Here is an 18,296-nt window from a genome sequence, read left to right as displayed (position 1 = left end):
TCACTATGAGCAACTTTGGACAGATCCTGAAGGAGATTGGGGAGTTTGGTTTGTTTCAGAAATGCTTACTTTTTGGATTATGCCTCCCCAACTTATTTACAGCTCTTGATGTGATTAGTCAGGTGTTTACCGGCCAGAGCTTCCCACATCACTGCAACACTGACTGGATCTTGGAGCGTGGACCCAACCTGACAGAGGAGAGACAAAAGAATCTCACCATCCCAGTGAACGAGGATGGAAGCTTTGAAAGCTGTGAAATGTTCACACCTGTGGACTGGGATTTGGAAGACATTGAAAAGTATGGGATTAACACCACAACAAAATGCACAGATGGATGGGACTATGAGGCCAGACCAGGTGGTTCCACCATTGTGACAGAGGTAAACAAAGATAGAGATCATTTGTTCATTTATATGCTCCCTGCAGACCACTGCTTGAAATCAGTTTCACTGTATGCCCTGTGTGTTGGGTTAAATAATCATTGCCCTTTTTGTGTTTCCATTGTTGCTGTTTTCAGTTTGATGTGGTTTGTGACAAGAACGGTTTGATTGCGGTATCACAGTCCATGTCCATGGCAGGAATTCTTGTTGGAGCTTTGGTGTATGGGATGATTTCTGACAGGTAATACATCCCTTCTTCTGTGGCAAGGTTTTCTGATTTTCCTTCATATTAAGGAACTATTCATGTCATAATTAACCTCATAACGAATAGTGTCCCAGCAGTGGATCTGGCACTACAAACGAATGCCAACAATGTTTTTTTATCTTGTCTCTTTAGAATTATTGTGGAGATGTAATGAAGAGTTGCTAAAGGTTGATGCAGTCAGTCAGTGGAGATTAACATGATTCTAACAACCCTAGAAGCTGCTGTATGGAAAACAACAAGGGAGCAGTGACTGTTAAAGGGTTAATATAATTCTGTGACTTTATGAGTTGAGTCACCAAAGGAAGGCAACCCTTGTATAGCAATATACACCAATCAGCCACAATGTCTGCACCTGTTGCCAAAACAGCTCTGATCATTGTATCATAAAAATGGACCTCTGTTATGTCTGGCACAAGGACATTGGGAGTGGATCCCTTAGATCCACTGGGTTCCTGGATGGTACCTCTATGGATCGGGCTTGGACCAGTAAAAACTGTGTTGATACAAAAAATGTAATCTAGTCCAGATTTAACCCATGTAAGTATAGAGGTTTTTGATCTGGACTTGATCAGATGCAAAAAGAAAATGCATTAAAATCTCCATGTTTTTACATTTTAACATAGAACATAATGGTCGTACAAATGAAAAATGACATGTTTTAAAGTGTCTTTAACCTTTGCACAACAATCTCTTCCAGATTTGACCAACCTAAGCTCACTGGTTTTCGATCTGTTTTAATATGGTCCAGATGCAAAAAAAAAACAAAACAACAAATTATAGTGAAATTTCCATGGTTTTGCATTTTCACAAGTAGAACAACAGTTTTACTGATCAGAAACTGTGCATTAAATAATCTTCAGTCTCTGTATGACAACGTAGCTCATTTACTTTTACCTGTCAGTGGTTTTAGTCTTGTGGCTGATCTGTGTATTTTTTCAATAAAGTTATTGCCTACCATAAACATACACAGTTGTAAAGACTGTATCTATCATGGCAGTCTTAAGCTTACAATGATTTTTGTAACTTTCAATTTTCTATAATGGAATTAGTGAAACAAATATGTACTTGTCACAAAAGCAATCATGCATTTTGGTTCTTTCATTGATTAATTCTAGATTTGGTCATATGACCAAAATCTGCTGGGTGAAAAGTATACATTACAACTTGAATTATCAATTTTGGTGATTTTGAAAGCTTTGTTCATGAAAACAATTAAATTGTCTTAGTGGCATGGCCTCCTTGTCAGTGGAGCTGATGAATTTATGAATGGTTCATTTATTACACTTGTTAAATTCTGCCACAAACATGATGGTGGGGAAGTCTATGGAGCTCAGCACACATCTGAAAAAGCCAAACATTGCCTTAAACAATTCAGAAAAGTGACTCCAAAAATTATGTCTTAGTGTTTGACTTCTGTTTGATGCATATCTGACCGACAACGAAAAGGCCCTCTGGAGGAAAGTTTCTCTGGTCAAATGAAACAATGACCAGAAGTATGTTTGGAGGAGAGAAAGGGAGGCCTTTAACCCCAACAACACTAAACCTACCATAAAGCATGGTGGTGGCAGTATCATGCTCTGGGACTGTATTACTGCCAGTGAAATTGGTGCTTTACACCAAGTAAATGAAACAATGAGGAAGAAGGATTACCTACAGATTCTTCAGGGAAACCTAAATCATCAGCCAGATGGTTGAGTCTTGGAGGCAAACACAGAGCAATCAAAGGAAGTAAAAGCTTGTAGAAAGCTCCCAGAATCACCTAATTCAATTAAAATGACCAAGATACATTCACTCAATATTAACATTGCTGGATGAAAATTGGTGACACAGAAGATAATGCCATATGTCCAGACAACCTCTAATAAATCTATGACAGAACCAAAATGCATGACTGTTTTTTTAAATAATATATCTATAATATAATACGTTTGTAATTCTATTGTCCCCTCTGAATAGGTTTGGCCGACGATTTGCCATCCTCCTTGCAATTTCCCTCCTGTTGGTGTTTGGTGTGGCCACTGCTTTCTCACCAAACATCTATGTTTACATGGTTTTCAAGTTTTTTTGTGGGACTTCAAGTGTATCCATGACAATGAATGTATCAGTGCTGGGTAAGTCCACTCCTTTTATCATTTATGTCTTTCATATTATTTTATTTTTGTCTGGTTGAAATGTGAAAGCACCAGAGAAGTGCTGCTGCATTGCATACTCCAGTCTCCTGGTCTGGTTTTCTGTTTCTGTAATGTATGACCGACTCTCTTCTGTTTTACAGCTATGGAATGGACTGGTCCTTCAAAGGCTGCTCTTTGCACAATGTTAATCATAGGTTTCTTCGGTATTGGACAGATGTTGTTGTCTGGCATTGCCTATTTGATCCACAACTGGAGAATCCTGCAGATGGTACTCTTCAGCCCTCTCATCATTCTCCTTGTAGTCAATTACTGGTAAGACCTCTTCATAATACCATACCATCCATCCATTCTCTATACACCACTTTATCCTCATTAGGGTCACGGGGGTGCTGGAGCCTATCCCAGCTGACTCGGGCAAAGGCAGGGGACACCCTGGACAGGTCGCCAGTCTGTCACAGAGCTACATATACAGACAAACAATGACACTCACATTCACACCTACGGGCAATTTAGAATAATCAATTAACCTCAGCATATTTTTGGACTGTAGGAGGAAGCCGGAGTAGCCGGAGAAAACCCACGCATGCACAGGGAGAACATGCAAACTCCATGCAGAAAGATCCCAGGCCCACCCCGGGATTTGAACCAGGGATCTTCTTGCTGCAAGGCGCTGTGCAGCCCATAATACCCTAACCTTTTCAGATATTCTTCAAATGCTAAACGCCAAATAAGTGCCACAGAAGCTATGGTTTTAACGACTGAATCATTCTTTGTTTTGAAATTGTGTTTCCACAGGTTTCTCCCAGAATCAGCTCGGTGGCTCTTGACACATGGCAGAAAGGAGAAAGCACAAAAGGAGCTTCAGCGAGCAGCCAGGATCAATGGGAGGAAACTACCAGAAGACCTGCTAGACCAGGTGATCAGCATCAAGCACACTTTGACTTAGACAAAATACATTAAACCTCTCCATGCAGTGGATGTTTTCTAAAAGTTGTCTTTTCCTTATTCAGATAAATATGGAGCGTACATCTGAAAGAAGAAACATGTTTGACATCTTCAAAATACCGTATCTGAGAAAATATAGTCTAATAATGGGCTCCATCTGGTGAGATGATGTTCATGCCACTGTCCTTAATATCTGCAGTGCAAACATTTGTCACAGTTTTCTTGTTTTTGAGAAGAAGTGAAACTCAAAGCCTCTCTTGGTCTCCGATTTCAGGTTTGCGGCAAGTCTTCTGTTTTATGGACTGAGTCTGAACATTGACAGTTTTGGCTTGAATATCTACCTCACACAGTTTATTTTTGCTCTTGTTGAAATTCCTGCAAATGCTTGTGGTTTGTTTCTAATCCAATACTTTGGAAGGAGACTATGTGAAGCGTCTTTTCTGTTCTTTGGGGGTACTGCTTGCCTTGTGGTCCTCGCTGTCCCAAAAGGTATCTTGCAAACTTTGAACATGTTTCTGTTTTTTAAAAAATGTTTACAGAGAGGTGAATTTTTCAATTTTCTAACTGATATATCAGTCTTTATGTTTGTGTTCAATCTTTTCCCCCAATCAGATCTTCCTGTGGTGGTAACAGTCATCGCTGTGGTGGGGAAATTTGCTGCCACTGCTTCTTTCAGCACAGCCTACGTTTATGCAGCAGAATTGTACCCGACTGTTTTAAGGTAATGCCAAATATGCTGTGATGCATATGTAAAACCCTCTAAGTACTCATGTGATTCTTGATTGTGGGTCTTTGCAGACAGAATGGTGTCGGTCTGAACTCCATGTGCGCTCGTGTTGCCGGCATCCTCGCTCCACTGATCAGGCTGCTGGAGGTTTATCATTACACCATTCCCATGCTGATATATGGCATTATCCCCATTGTTGCTGGTGGTTTGTGTTTGCTGCTGCCTGAAACCCTCAATAATGAACTTCAGGACCACACTGAGCTAAAGTGAGTTGAGTATTCTTACTGCAATCCAAAACATCTATAAATATATGCATGCAATGTGTTTTAACTACATAATACAGTAGTTGTATTAACTGTGTTCCTTTTCTGTTTTTCTTTTCATTTAGAAAACCAGTGAATGGACCAATGAAGGACAGTTATCGTGCTGAAAACAAAATTCAAGAGCAACGACTCTAATTCTTTGAACTGCAATTCAAACCATAATCAGACTATTTTAACTGTTCTTTTACCATGTTAATCATTTTTGAAAGATAAGATTTTCCAATAACACTAACATTTTTTTTTGGCAACAAGATTTATTTGCGTATCTGGTTGTGTCTGAAGTCAAATAAATTCAAGTGTTACTTTCCTAATCCTCACAAATGCACACTCAAAACTCAAGACAGAACAGGGAAGTTTTACAAGTGCTGGTTCAGAACAGTTTGCTGACACTGCAGGAAACCAGGTCCAAGAGGGCATGTCTGACTTGGTGTTTATTGTTGACTTGTGTGTGTATAAATGTACATTCTGTTGAACATGTGATTTGTGCTTGTTTTTTTAAACCTGTTAAAAATCTGTTTTATTTCAACAATTGTATACCACCATTCAGAAAGTTTGGGGTCACTTCGAAATGTCGTTATTTTTGAAAGAAAAGAAGTTGTTTTTCCATTAACGAAAACATCCATCCATCCATCCGTTCTCTATACACCGCTTTATCCTCACGAGGGTCGCGGGGGGTGCTGGAGCCTATCCCAGCTGACTCGGGCGAAGACATTCAATTAATCAGAAACACAGTCTAGACATTGTTAATGTGGTAAATGACTATTCTAGCTGGAAACGACTGATTTTTAATGGAATACCTACTTAGGGGTACAGAGGCCCATTTATTATTTCTCCTAATCCATATCCACTGACCAGATCTAGAAGCCTCATTTGCCATGTCCCTCACCGTCTTCCTCAGACTCTGCACTCCCAGCGCTCTCAAAAGTGAAAAAGCTGACCCTGCAGAGCGCAGGGTCAGCCATGGTACAGCGCCCCTGGAGCACACACACATTCACCCATTCACACACACAGATGGCTGCCATGCAAGGCGCTAACCACAACCCATCAGGAGCAATTAGGGGTTAGGTGTCTTGCTCAGGGACACCTCGACATGAGCAGGGGATTGAACCGCAACCCTCCGGTTGCGAGACAGCCACTCTACCCACTGAGCTATGCCGCCCCGTTTTTGTTGACGTTTTTGGCCCTTTTTCCAAGCTTTGACCAACCCGAGAACAAGAAGTACATCATCAGCATCGGCGGCGTAACCAATGACGGGAAAACCAGCCTCACCAACCACCTGATCAAGAACCTGCCCAACTGCTGTGTGGTCCATCAGGATAATTTCTTCAAGCCCCAAGTTCAGATTGAAGTTGATGAAGATGGCTTTAAGCAGTATGATGCCATCACTGCTCTGGACATGGACGCCATGATGAGTTGGATCTATGCGTGGCTGGAGAACCCGGTGAAGTTTGAGAAGTCTCATGGCGTTAATAAGATCCTGGACACAGAGATCGTCCCAAAGTCGACCACAAGGAGGAGGAAGAGGAGACTCACATCCTCATTGTGGAGGGCTGCCTGCTTTATACCTACAGGCCTTTGATGGACGTGCTAAACCAATGTTACGGTTAGATGGAGGCAGTTGATTCGCTGTGGCGACCCCTGAAGGGAAAAGCCGAAAGGAAAAGAAGAAGACTTTATTTCCATCCCATATGAAGAATACAAAAAGAGGAGGTGCTCTAGGAAATAGACGGTGCCAGACCCCCCCCCCCCCCAGCCTGTTTGATGGCCACGTCTGGACCATGGACCTGCAACACAAGAACATCTGCTCACTGTGAAAGATTATTGAGAGCAGCTTTTTGTGATTTCTATGCAGAACACTATGATGTTTGCTGAGCTGTGCACTTTTAAATGACTTAAGAATATGGAGTACTGCTAGTGTTTATTAATGTTCTAAGGTTTACTATTAAATGTATAGAGTGCTATTTACTGTGTTCTATTGTATTTTAAAATTGACATTACTGCAGAGAACATTTCAGATTATTTTACTACAGATCACAAATCCCTGGATCCAGACTATAAGCCGCATCACTGCCTAAACCTAATGAGGGGGTCCTTGTGTCATTTCTGACCTTCCCTAAAATTTTCATCCAAATCCGTTTGTCCATTGTTGAGTAATGTTGCTACCAGACGGAAGGATCCAGGTTCGCCGATCTTCACATAACTCCGCCGAGTTCCTTGGTGGAGTAATAAACACAATACAGGTCAACTTCATAGCTAGTGCAGAGGAAACAAAATGAGACAAAGAAATGTCAAATATGTACTTTTTTACACCTTGAAGTATCAGCAAAAAATGTAATTTGTCCAAATTATCATATATTTTTTAAATAATTCTGTTAAACCACGCTTCAAAACCAATGTCTGATTTTCACTGGTAAATTTTCCTGGAATTTTTATTTATTAATTCTTTCGTCAGATTCAGATTTTTTCTGTGACCATTGTGGGTTTTTCTTTCATTAATCGAAGGGCACCAACAATTTTGTCCACGTGTGTAGCTGAACCACAACTTTACTAACGTCACCTTAGTGTCTGTTGCCTCGACTCCCATCTCCGTATGTCTCTTCCTCTTGTATCTCATATTTGAAGGAATAAGACAGGAGGCGAGGAAAGGAGTCGCATGTGTACAAATTGAGAAAAGATTGGCTGCAATTTGCACCCTGACCACTAGATGCTGCTAAATCCTACATGTGTGCTTTTAATGAAAAGACAGTCAGCGGAAATGGGTAGCTTCAAACACAGGATGGAAGGCACCAATGCCTAAAGCAACACCTATCAGGTTTTTTGAAATATGGATGCAGAGCTCCAGAACAAGCACTTTCCAAACTTTTGCACCATCAACACTCTCAATAAAAAGCTGCTAATATTTCACTTTGTTCAACAACTCATTGCTGAATTAATGGGTGTGAAGAAAGATGAATAAAAGTGATGATTATGTTGTACTTTATTGTACTTACTTTGCTACGACGGGTCACGACAGGTCTGCTTCTTCCTATACTTTTTCATGAGAGCTGACTCATAACATTGGTTTCAACAAGAATAATGAAATATGACAACATCAACCTTTTTTTAACAGCTGAACGCATGACCTCTTTAAAATCTTGTCTTAAGATTTCTTCTAATCAGGAAGCCTTTTTCAGAGTTCTTATTTACTTTGAACTTTAATTTATTCTTTTATTAATGTTCCTACTCTGCTTGTTTTATACACTTTCTTGTGCTGCTATCAGTATTTTTAAAATTCTGAGGATTTCATGACCTTCTGTTGCATTTTGCTGCCCTGCCAAGCTAGATTCTAAAAAGTGCTGCATAAATAAAGATTATTCATATCTGATACACATACAGAGGGTTCATAGTTTATTCATGGGAAAAGAAGAACACTTATACTCTCACCCAACAACCAAAGAGAGAGAAGACAAGTGCATAGCCAATATATAGCACATATAAATACACACACATCAGTTATCAAACAACACACGGCTTTTGTACAAATTAAGCAAATTGTTAACAGATTGTAACTACAAAAACAATTTTCTGGTTACAACCTGGAAAAAAGTAACAGATTGTAAATACAAAAAAAAAACTATTTTGTGTACTAATTTACAAGTTAAATGGGATTCAGTTGAAGGTCTGCATATAAACAAATTTCTTGTGTGCCAGCTGTCAGGAAGTGCAGCAATAAAACTGTGCAAACCAGTGCAACCATATAAATTACATTTTTGTGCTCTTTTCTGATTTTCCCTCATCAGTGAAGGATCTCGTGTCTGAAGTCCCATCCTTAGGTTCTCTGAAATGGAAAAGAAGATGATTGTTATGTAGAATTCTTGTAAGCGAAACAACTTGTGAAATGGTTCAGCAACTCACGCAGATTCAACGTGGTCCTGAAGTTCAGCATTGACGGTTTCAGGAAGAAGGAAACAAACCCCCCCAGCGACAATAGGGACAATTCCATATATCAGCATGGGGATGATGCGATGATAGACATCCAGGAGTCTGATCAGCGGAGCGAGGATGCCGGCAACACGAGCAAACACGGAGTTCAGCCCTACACCATTCTGCCTACCAGGACAGACAAAAAACTCATCAGTCTCATTGCATCTACTAAGAAAAAAACATGGCATCTTCTGCCAGTATGTCTTATTAAAACATTTTTTGTTTCTCATCAGGGATATTACCCGTCTTACCTTAGAGTTGTTGGATATAATTCTGCAGTATAAACATAAACTGTGGAAAAACTGGCAGTAGCAGCAAATTTTCCCAGCACGGCTACGACTGTTACCACTACAGGAAGGTCTGATGGACAAACAAAAACACATATCTGGGTCAAACAGGGAAGAAGTGACATACAAGTTTAGTATTTTCTTCTTCTGCATAGATCCACAGTGGATTTAAAATAAAGAAATCAAGATATAATTGAAGACTTCCAGCTTAAATCCAAGGCGTTGAACAAAACTTTAAGTCTGGAACCAATGGACTTTACCAAATGTTTCTTTTTAGCACTCGCTATAGTTTGTTTTTAGAGCAGGAAAGAAGCAAAAGCTTCTCCTAAAATAAAACTCCTGCTTGAATTACTAGATAAATCTCTTAAAGAGTAATATTTTTGTAAAATTGTGATTAGTCTCGATCTTCAAAATCAAATGATCAGTATCTTAAATCAGATAACAGCAGACATGTATCACCCATCGCTACGTTACCTGTTGGTACAACAAGGATTACGAGGCAAGCAACCCCTGCAAAAAGCAGCACCCCCGCTTGACAGATTCTCCTCCCAAAGCGCTGGAGAAGAGGCAAACTGCCCAGACGTGCAGGTAGTTCTACCACGCCAAAGATGAACTGCGTGAGGTAAATATCCAGACCAAAATTGCCAACATTCAGGCTCAGCCCATAGTACACCAGACTAGTTCCAAACCTATTAAATGTGAGAGACATCTTCAGTGCAGCCGCAGAGAGAATGGTTTCGAAGGGCAGAAGTTTGGAATTATACTCACCAGATGTAGCTCATTATGATGGCACGCTTTCTCAGATAAGAGATCCTGATGATGTCCAGCATGTTTCCTTTTTTGGACGTATCCTCAAACTCCAGCTGCACAATATACGTGTATTGTTTAGGTAAAAGGTGTGTTCCTTTCAGCACTTTATTGTGTTTGATATTGCTCACTTTTTCTAGAAGATCTTCTGGGACGTTTCTCTTGTTCACTCGGGCTGCTTTCCTGATCGCCTTTATGGCCTCGTCCTTCTTGCCCTGAGTAATGAGCCAGCGAGCCGATTCTGGAAGAACTCTAGCAAACAAACAGGTACCAGGGTTACAAACTGAAATCTATGTGGTCTTTTATGTTTTTCTGTGGGTGCGATTGTGGAAATAAGCATCTAATGTGGCGAAATCGGCTGCTGACATGTAGAAAATTCCTAGGACGAGGAGGAGAGGGCTGAAGAGCACCAGCTGCAGGATCCTCCAGTTGCGGATCAAATAGGCGAGGCCAGACAACACCATCAGTCCAACAGGGAAAAAAGAGTGGCAGACAATGGTACAGAGAGCAAACTTGGAAGAATCACTCCATTCTCCACCTGAACAGCAACAGCACAGACGGAAAAGGCACAACTTCAGCATTGTTCAGGTGGCGTGTTACTTATTTTAATGTGTTTTTATGGTTCTGGATTGCGGCAGGGCAACGCATGCAAGGCTCAAATCATAATATACTTCTGGAGTGCAAGCCAAGACACTGCTGAGACGTTTGATTTTACAAATAGAAAGACAGACTAAGGTCTAACTGATTTAGCATTGTTGTGTGCATTAGTATTTGTTAGCAACACCCATCAATGATTATGGGCATGTATGTTAAACTCACGCACTTTGCTTTGATTATTTAGATGGATGTAGATCATAGTCAAGGATTAATGAAACACAGGATGCATGGATCAGTTTGTTGATTAGCTAGTTAGCGTATTTAGGTTTAGCTTGTGTAGGATTCACCGTCCCTGTCGCTCCTTCTACCCTCCTTTCCCTTCCCTTTTGTCCTGTGCATGAGCATGAATGTGTAAAAGCAAAAATGTGCACAGGGCAAGCTAGAAAAATGTTGTGTGAATTGGTCCCAGCCACTTTTGTTTCTCATTTACAAAATATTTTTGTGTGTGCTGAAAAGTCACACAAGCTAAAGCTAGCAGATGGTGCAAAATGTCTGTTCCCATACAACTAAACGGCATTTGTACTTGTGTTTTGAGGGAAATATATTTCCTGACAAATTATGAGTATTTGCTGAAAGTAAACAACAAGCAAAAACCAAACTTGAGTCTAAGAATAATGCTTCCACATGGGGCACAAACCCCAGCTTCACGGGTGAAAATCCTGTTGCTGATGTACACTTTGATCCTCCCTCTTCTTCCTGACGTGGACTTTGCAACTTTGTCATTTTGAAAGCCAAATATGTCACAATGTTAGCTTTCTTTTTTCAAAGCAAAGTTACATTTCTTTCAAAATTGAAATACAAGTGCAGTTTAATTGCTTAGGAATGCCATTTTGCAGAGACAGGGTTGGATCATGAACTATTTTCACTTGATTTGACTCAAATTGCAATTCATTAAAATCACATACTCCCTCTTTAAACTGTGAAACAAAATGGTGTCGGTTTACATTCACTCAAGTTATTTGGGTCATCTACACGTATCGGCAGCTTTAAATCACCATGTGCAGAATTTAACAGTCTGATTTTCGAGCTCTGCAGTGGTAGGACCAGAAATGACGCGGTGTCAGACGGACGCATTAAATTCAGCTGTGAACGTTGTACCCACCTATCACAAATGCATTGGCGATAATGCCTGAAATAGCGGTGCCACCTAAAAATTTGAGAACTATATAAACATAGATGTTGGGTGAGAAACCAGCACCCACACCAAACAACAGCAGGAGGAGGAGCGAAAGCAGGACCACAAAGCGTCGACCAAACCTGCAGAGGCACGAAGAAGATCTGTTACAATGATGTATGAGCTTTTATACAAACGTGATACGCAGCAAAATTAATAGTATTTGTTGTTTTCCAGATATCACATGAATTTCATCTATTGTTTTCCTTCAGTCTTCTATAAACCTCACATTTCTCTTGCCTTTTCAGTGTCATATTAGCAAAATGAGCTTATAAGCTGCTAATCATTGGACAATTGGACTTAAAATATGGAAGCTATGTGCAGTACTTTTAGTAGAATGTGTGCATCCAATAGCTATTTCTTATTTTCAAGAATTTAAAGGCCAAGTCACTAAATGGACTAAATAATCAGCGTCTTAAGGTCAGTTGCATTAGAATAGAGGTTCGTACCTGTCAGCTAACTGCCCCATCAGGAATGCTCCGACCAGAAGACCAGCCATGTAGATGGACTGTGAGGCCTCGATAAAACTACTCCTGTCACACACCAGGTTAAACTGATAACAGCAAAAGAAGAAAAAAGAATAAATCATGACATTTGAAGTGTGCTTTTAGTCAATTTGTCAACCAAACAAGCTATCATTAAACAGCATCAGGTATCACAAACCAGTTATTAACCAAATTTCTTTACTAAAAGAGCATGGTGTCTCAGGCAAGAACTAAAGATCAGAGTTGACAACGCTTACTAATAGGCTTTGGACATATCTTTGGGGTCTAAATTAATGAAGCCAATGCAGAAGGGTCCTAAACTTGCATTTTTTGTGACAGCCAACGGGAGGCGACTCTTCTGGTTGCAAAAAGAAGTCTGATTCTATAGAAGTCTGTCAGAAAATTACCCCACTAGTCAGATTTATCATGTCGGTAAACAATTTTTTATTTAGTTTATGGTCTTAATCACTAGTTTTAAGTCTCCTTCAGTACAGCATGATGATCAGTCTGTAAATTACCCCCTTTCCCAGTAAAATAGACAATAAAGCACTGTATACTTTGAGGTATTCCAACCTTGTCAGTGACAAGTTGCTACCATGGCAGGTAGAGGGTCAGCAATGCATATCCATGGTAATGTGCACATTTAAATAGCTGTGAATGTGTTTTGAGCTTTGTCTCTTTTAGCACGCTTTCAGTTTGTGAATGGTGGTTGTAAAATTTTGGTCACCTAAAAACACCTTGTTGTTGTTAGATTGTACTAAAAGACACCCAAAGATTAGGGTTATATTTTCTGCGAGTACATGAGTGTCCACTAGGGTCCCGGTGATGTAAATTTAATCAAAGGCCATACACAAACTTCTGTGCAGATGTATAGATTCTCTACTCTGCTGTACATTATTTTGACTCACTAGATGTTGATTTTGGGTATGAACTCGCCATTTAGGCTGTTCGTTTCATTCGGCTTTCTCGACTCATGCTGAAAATGGCAAGTTTCCTGTAGATCTGAATCGTGCAGTAAGGTCGGCTTGCTTAGTTCTTTCAGTAAATTCGCCACTTCAGTGACAGTGCTTTCCTCATTACGTGCAAATGTTCCATCGAAACAACTGCCTTGCATCTAATTTGAGGGGCCACCATCACTGCATCCTAGGCTGAGGGCCACTGTGCAGTTGATTGTGATTGGTAGCCCTACAAACACACCAGAGCGGTTTCTTTCCTATATCTGATGATGCAGTGCAGTCAGACTATTCTACATTGCTGTTGATAGGTCTGGCTCTACAAGACGCATCCTTTAAGTAGGCTACAAACTGCATCTGCCATTTTCTTCCCCCACGGTGAGTATATTTTGCTTCAAATTTGACTTTCACAATCTGAAACTAGCATCTCCTCTAGTATCACAGTTCTTGTGAATTACAGCTGCTCCCTGCTAACCAAGATAACTGTGCATTAGCAGGTAACTTCTGGCGCATCTCCTCCAAAGCCCCGCCTTCTCATCCAAAGATGAGGTGGCAAAAACAAACGGCGATGACAAACACCAAACACAAGACTTCAGAGCGGTAGTCCACAACCCAATGGGTGACGTCACGTTGATTACATCGACTTCTCTTATCCAGTTTATGTTTAATGAGGAAAACAAGAAATCTCACAACATCTATGTAAGTAACAAGATGGCAATCTGCAATACTAAAATCCTACAAGCAGTAATGATGATACTATGAACTGGTGGCACAAGATAAGCTCAGTTTTTGCACAAATATATCTCACCTGAGTCAGAATGCTGGAGGCACCTTCAGGTATCTCAATAACCGTTCCATTTATGCATCCTGTTGTGGTGTTAATCCCATACTTTTCAATGTCTTCCAAATTCCAAGCCCCAGGTACAGGTGTGAACATTTCACAGCTTTCAAAGCTTCCATCCTCGTTCAGTGGGATGGTGAGACTCTTCTGCCTCTCCTCTGTCAGGTTGGGTCCACGATCCTTGATCCAGTCAGTGTTGCAGTGATGTGGGAAGCTCATGCCTGTAAACACCTGCCCAATAACATCAAACGCTACAAACACGGTGGGGATGCATAATGCAACCACCAGGCGTTTCTGATATAAACCAAACTCCCCGATCTCCTTCAAGATCTGCGCAAAGTTGCTCATAGCTGAATGTGAATTTCCTCAGAGTGGAACGCAAGAACAGGCGAAGATTTGGTTTAAAGCGAAGCTCAGTCAGCAGCAGTCCACTTGACGAAAGACCTCCGAGTTAATGTTTAAACCGATAATCACTGTATTTATGACAGTCAAATTGCTTACAGACTAGCATACCGCCCAGCATCAACAGTCAGATTACCTCAGGTGTAGCTTGTTTTATCAGTATAATAACTGTGTTTGATACACAAATTGTAGATAAAAGGCCTAAACCTATGACTGCAGCACACAAAAGTCTTATCATGACCTTATCAGGAGGAGCACATATGGTGGACATTCAACCTTGGAGCCAAAAATATATTCCCTGGACTGTAGATCTCCCAGTGTTCTTAGAAATCCTTCACTAACCAGACTGACTGAGCTGCTTTCAACAGCAGCAGCTTAGGACAGTGATCATATCTCACTGCTACGCAACATGCAAGAAGTAGAAACAATGATGTTGTTGCAAAAACGCTAAAGTAATTTTATGTAGCTGGCAGGACCACAACGTCCAAACCCAAGCCCTTGACAAAAAGCTAACAGATAAAGAACTCCCAGTCCTTTAAACAGTGCAGTGCATTGACCAGAGGGTCTGCTGCAGAGGTGCATTAAGGTAAATGCTAAATATTTATGAAGCTTGATCAATACTAGGGACCAAATCAGGATATGACAGGACAAAGTGGACACAAGGGCACGTAAAACAGGCTGGAAAACGCTGATAGAAGCAACCTTTAAGATAGTAAAAACAATAAACCTGAAGGGATTAAGAGCTATGGAACAAATCCAGTTCCTCAAATGGAGAATCAGCTATAAAATAAGACTTGCAACAGGTGACATAACAATGCAGAAGATGAGACTGAAGTCCAAAATTAAATGGTAATTAAATCACTTCAGGCTTCTTTGTTGTCCCCTTTCAGTTCTTGAGTAAAGTTCTCTTAACTAACAGGAGCAATTCTATTGAAAACCAGAGTTACATTTACAAAAACAATGTTGTAGGAGGAGGCTGATATGCTCATTCTTTATTGATTAAAAATAATCCAGAGAAACATGCTTCAAACTCCAAAACAATCAAAATTAGAGCAAATGAAAGAACGAAAAAAAAAACTGAAAACATGTGGAAAGTTCAAATATACTACAGCCTTGATTAGTTACTGCCTGGAGAAAAAGTGTTGTTGCTTTATGTTTTGTTTTTTTTCTGGTCATCTGTTCAGTTGCTACAGTTTTGTTAGAGACTGTTGGAGAAAGAGGGAGGAGAAATAAGCCATTAGATCTTCAACTCTTGTTAGAAGAAGGGCTTGAGCTACACAACACACACAAACAGACACGCACTTCTCTCAGGGGTCATACACACCGATCCTGTCCTCGTCTGCCATCATCTGCAGACAGGAAAATGGCACCAAATACTGCAGTTTGACAACTTAAGAGTAACATTGGGTTTGCTGCACCTCTTACAGGAGCAGATGAGTTGGTGTAATTTTCACATGCCACCAGAACTACTTTTCAAAGACACTTAAAGTCTAAATCAAAACCTTGACCAAAAAAAAGAGAGAGGAAAAAATACACTTGGTCATTTTCAGTTTAAGGCTAGCGTAAAATTTAACATGTTTATAGTCAAAATACTGAACATTTTATCTGCAAGCAAAAATGCATTCAATTTCATTCAATATGGCATCTGTAGGGTTATGACAGCATCACATGACCAAATGAAACAGTTCAACTTTGCTGGCATTTCAGATCTACACATTACAGCAGAGAGGTAAACGAACCTCCCGCTGACGTCGCCGGTAACTGCGAGGTGCACATTCATCAAACCGTGTTATTAATGCACGTTAACGCACAAAAACATCCAGAGTGCGGCTGAAAAGGATGAAACGTCTGTGCCGAGGACAGCCTTTTTTCCAAAAAAAAAAAAAATGTTTACAATCACGGCTGAGGTCTCAAAGCTGAAGGAAAGCAGAAAAACACATATGTTTAAGCAGCTGTATGACTTCAGATGTGGGTTAAAAGAACTAGCTACTGTAAACAGCCTCGGCTTTATTAAGAGCTGGAGGCGATTTTATTCAAAATTTGGGGAAATTTAAGGTGGCCAGGCATGACGTGGTGCATCTGTGCCTCCACTGTAAAATATATTCAAACTTGTCAAAAGGCAAAAAAAGTAAAAAGCTGACGATATCCGATGAGTAAAAGGTAAATGAGCATCATACGTGGCACACAGTTGACGACAGCGCGCCCTGCAAAACGTCAAACTTGCGGCGCTGCTGACGTCTTCCTTCAACCCACAGTCGTGTCACGAGACAGAAAAAAAGGCCAAGAGTGAAACACCCGGTATAAAAACAAATCAAAGCCAAATGTCATTATTTACATACTAGAGGTTAAATCAAGTACTTATTTTTTCATCCACATAAACAAATATGCACTTAAGTCTTCGTCTTTTTTTTCTTCTTAAGGATTTGTGAAACCGATTCCAAACAGACACAAACTAATACCGACAGACTGGCATCTGCTCGGACAGCATGTGGTTTCAGCTGCCGCACAGCTTTTTACTTTATAATTCAATCGATAATCAGATAGAGAAGATGAAGAATTTTTCTAGATTTTTTTGGAAGCTACGGTACTTGTAGAAACTCTTCTCCTAAGCTTTTTTTTTAATCGAGCAAAATTATTTGAGATTTCCATCAGGAGCATAAGTCTGATGATATCCTGTATTTTTTATTATTTATTGTCAACAAATCCCAAGTCGTATCCCAGTTAATATTCATATTAATGAGTAAGTTTGATATATAGTAGCTCATTAGCCTCTGCAACAGACCTCCTTTGTTACTGGGATACAGTGTAAACGTTGGACAGCCTTCATTAAAGGTAAACTGTAGTCAGAAAAACAATTTATTTGACTCAGTGAATTTTACTGCTGCTGAAATATCTCACAAGGAACCAAATACTGCTAAGAAATAATCACCAAGAAGTGAATCGTTAACGTGTATTCCATTCTAGGAAAGGATTTCACTGCTTTTATTAAATGATACCGTACAGTTTTTACCCATTTTTAAAGGAGCAAATGGGCAGTCACTGTACAGAAATTCAACATTTAGAGATACACTTTGCTGATTTTGGTCTTTTATGGGTTTTGTTGATAATAGGAAAAATACAGAATTTAACTAAGCCATTATTGTGTTCACAGCCTTCTGATCAAGTCATTTGGAATTACATTAAGTTTGTCTAAAATGTCATATTCAGTTCATTTGAAATGTCGTAAAAAGTTGGACATCGGCAGCTGAAACCACATTTGTGCATTTCAGACGACGTAATGCTCCACATGGTAGCCGGGGGACGTCCCCAAAACGTGCATTCAGTAGTTCTGATGAATATAAGGCATTGTTACACTTATCGGGGTTCGAGGGCGTTAGTTCAGATTGTGCAAATGCATCACATATTAGAGAGAAAAATAACAGAACGATGGAGATCAGAAAGGAAAAAAAACAGCTTGCTGTTGATACTTGCATCCTTCTACTTATACACTGTAAACTTTTATTTTTTTCCGAGTGATTCTCATACTGTTCGCTCTGACGCTTCAGCGGACCGCCTCATTTTTATCCAGGCGGCATTTTATAATCCTATGGGTGACACAATGGTACTGTTTTCTTTGGCAGTAGTGGTTTCTTTACAGCCATGGAAAGAAAAAAAAATGCATTAAACTATTTTTTTTTTAATTTTCACATTTTTTAGGCAAGTCACGGTCCCAGGTAGAACAACAGTTTAACTAATGCTGAGCTGAGCAAAGCCCATCAACTTGACGTCGTCTGGTATTTCGGATCCCTCAATTCCAGAAGCCTATGGAAATAAATGGTGGTGTTAAAAAATGTCAGCAAAAACATGTCTGAATGGTAAAATAATACAACAGTTTTGCTTAAGAGTAATCTTTTCTTCACTATTAGACAAAAGATGCAGTTGGAAGTAGTATTAAAGGATTTAACTTCTAGCTGGA

General features: G+C 40.0%; 3 protein-coding genes across 4 annotated transcripts in view; 1 reads left to right on the top strand and 2 right to left on the bottom strand.

Annotated features, from left to right (window-relative positions):
- Positions 1–5: 5 nt before the first annotated feature.
- On the top strand, positions 6–4,719 carry LOC110966593 (solute carrier family 22 member 13-like). Its single transcript, XM_051940379.1, has 9 exons — positions 6–380; positions 518–621; positions 2,602–2,756; positions 2,918–3,089; positions 3,573–3,693; positions 3,788–3,882; positions 3,997–4,211; positions 4,335–4,443; positions 4,521–4,719. The coding sequence occupies exons 1-9, from the start codon at positions 6–8 to the stop codon at positions 4,717–4,719; spliced, it is 1,545 nt and encodes a 514-aa protein (XP_051796339.1).
- A 3,427-nt stretch (positions 4,720–8,146) lies between these two features.
- Positions 8,147–15,207, bottom strand: LOC110966590 (solute carrier family 22 member 13-like). Its single transcript, XM_022216014.2, has 10 exons — positions 13,907–15,207; positions 12,110–12,213; positions 11,589–11,743; positions 10,196–10,367; positions 9,961–10,081; positions 9,791–9,885; positions 9,497–9,711; positions 8,987–9,095; positions 8,667–8,861; positions 8,147–8,589 (listed from the first exon to the last, which is right to left on the bottom strand). The coding sequence occupies exons 1-10, from the start codon at positions 14,285–14,287 to the stop codon at positions 8,514–8,516; spliced, it is 1,623 nt and encodes a 540-aa protein (XP_022071706.1). The 5' UTR covers positions 14,288–15,207; the 3' UTR covers positions 8,147–8,513.
- Positions 15,208–15,496: 289 nt separating this feature from the next.
- oxsr1b (oxidative stress responsive kinase 1b) overlaps positions 15,497–18,296 on the bottom strand; it is a 42,160-nt gene continuing 39,360 nt past the window's right edge. For both annotated transcript variants that reach the window (XM_022216012.2, XM_022216013.2), the window contains one exon: positions 15,497–18,142. In XM_022216012.2, coding sequence (XP_022071704.1) covers positions 18,068–18,142 — 75 coding nt within the window. In that variant the 3' untranslated portion in view covers positions 15,497–18,067. The remainder of the gene's footprint in view (positions 18,143–18,296) is intronic.

This window comes from Acanthochromis polyacanthus, chromosome 20 (genome assembly GCF_021347895.1).
Source record: "Acanthochromis polyacanthus isolate Apoly-LR-REF ecotype Palm Island chromosome 20, KAUST_Apoly_ChrSc, whole genome shotgun sequence".
NCBI classification, from domain to species: domain Eukaryota; kingdom Metazoa; phylum Chordata; class Actinopteri; family Pomacentridae; genus Acanthochromis; species Acanthochromis polyacanthus.
Note: the sequence above shows the minus strand (reverse complement) of the source record. Positions and strands in the feature narration are given on the sequence as shown.

What these genes read in the sequence shown, in the direction of transcription:
- LOC110966593 (XM_051940379.1), top strand. Translation starts at nt 6, where the DNA reads ATGAGCAACTTTGGACAGATCCTGAAGGAGATTGGGGAGTTTGGTTTG. An exon ending in TATGGGATGATTTCTGACAG is followed by an intron (nt 622 to 2,601) that starts GTAATACATCCC and finishes CCCTCTGAATAG; the next exon opens with GTTTGGCCGACGATTTGCCA. An exon ending in AATGAATGTATCAGTGCTGG is followed by an intron (nt 2,757 to 2,917) that starts GTAAGTCCACTC and finishes TCTGTTTTACAG; the next exon opens with CTATGGAATGGACTGGTCCT.
- LOC110966590 (XM_022216014.2), bottom strand. Translation starts at nt 14,287, where the DNA reads ATGAGCAACTTTGCGCAGATCTTGAAGGAGATCGGGGAGTTTGGTTTA. An exon ending in AATCCTTGTTGTACCAACAG is followed by an intron (nt 9,096 to 9,496) that starts GTAACGTAGCGA and finishes TTTGTCCATCAG; the next exon opens with ACCTTCCTGTAGTGGTAACA. An exon ending in CAGGACCACGTTGAATCTGC is followed by an intron (nt 8,590 to 8,666) that starts GTGAGTTGCTGA and finishes TTTCCATTTCAG; the next exon opens with AGAACCTAAGGATGGGACTT.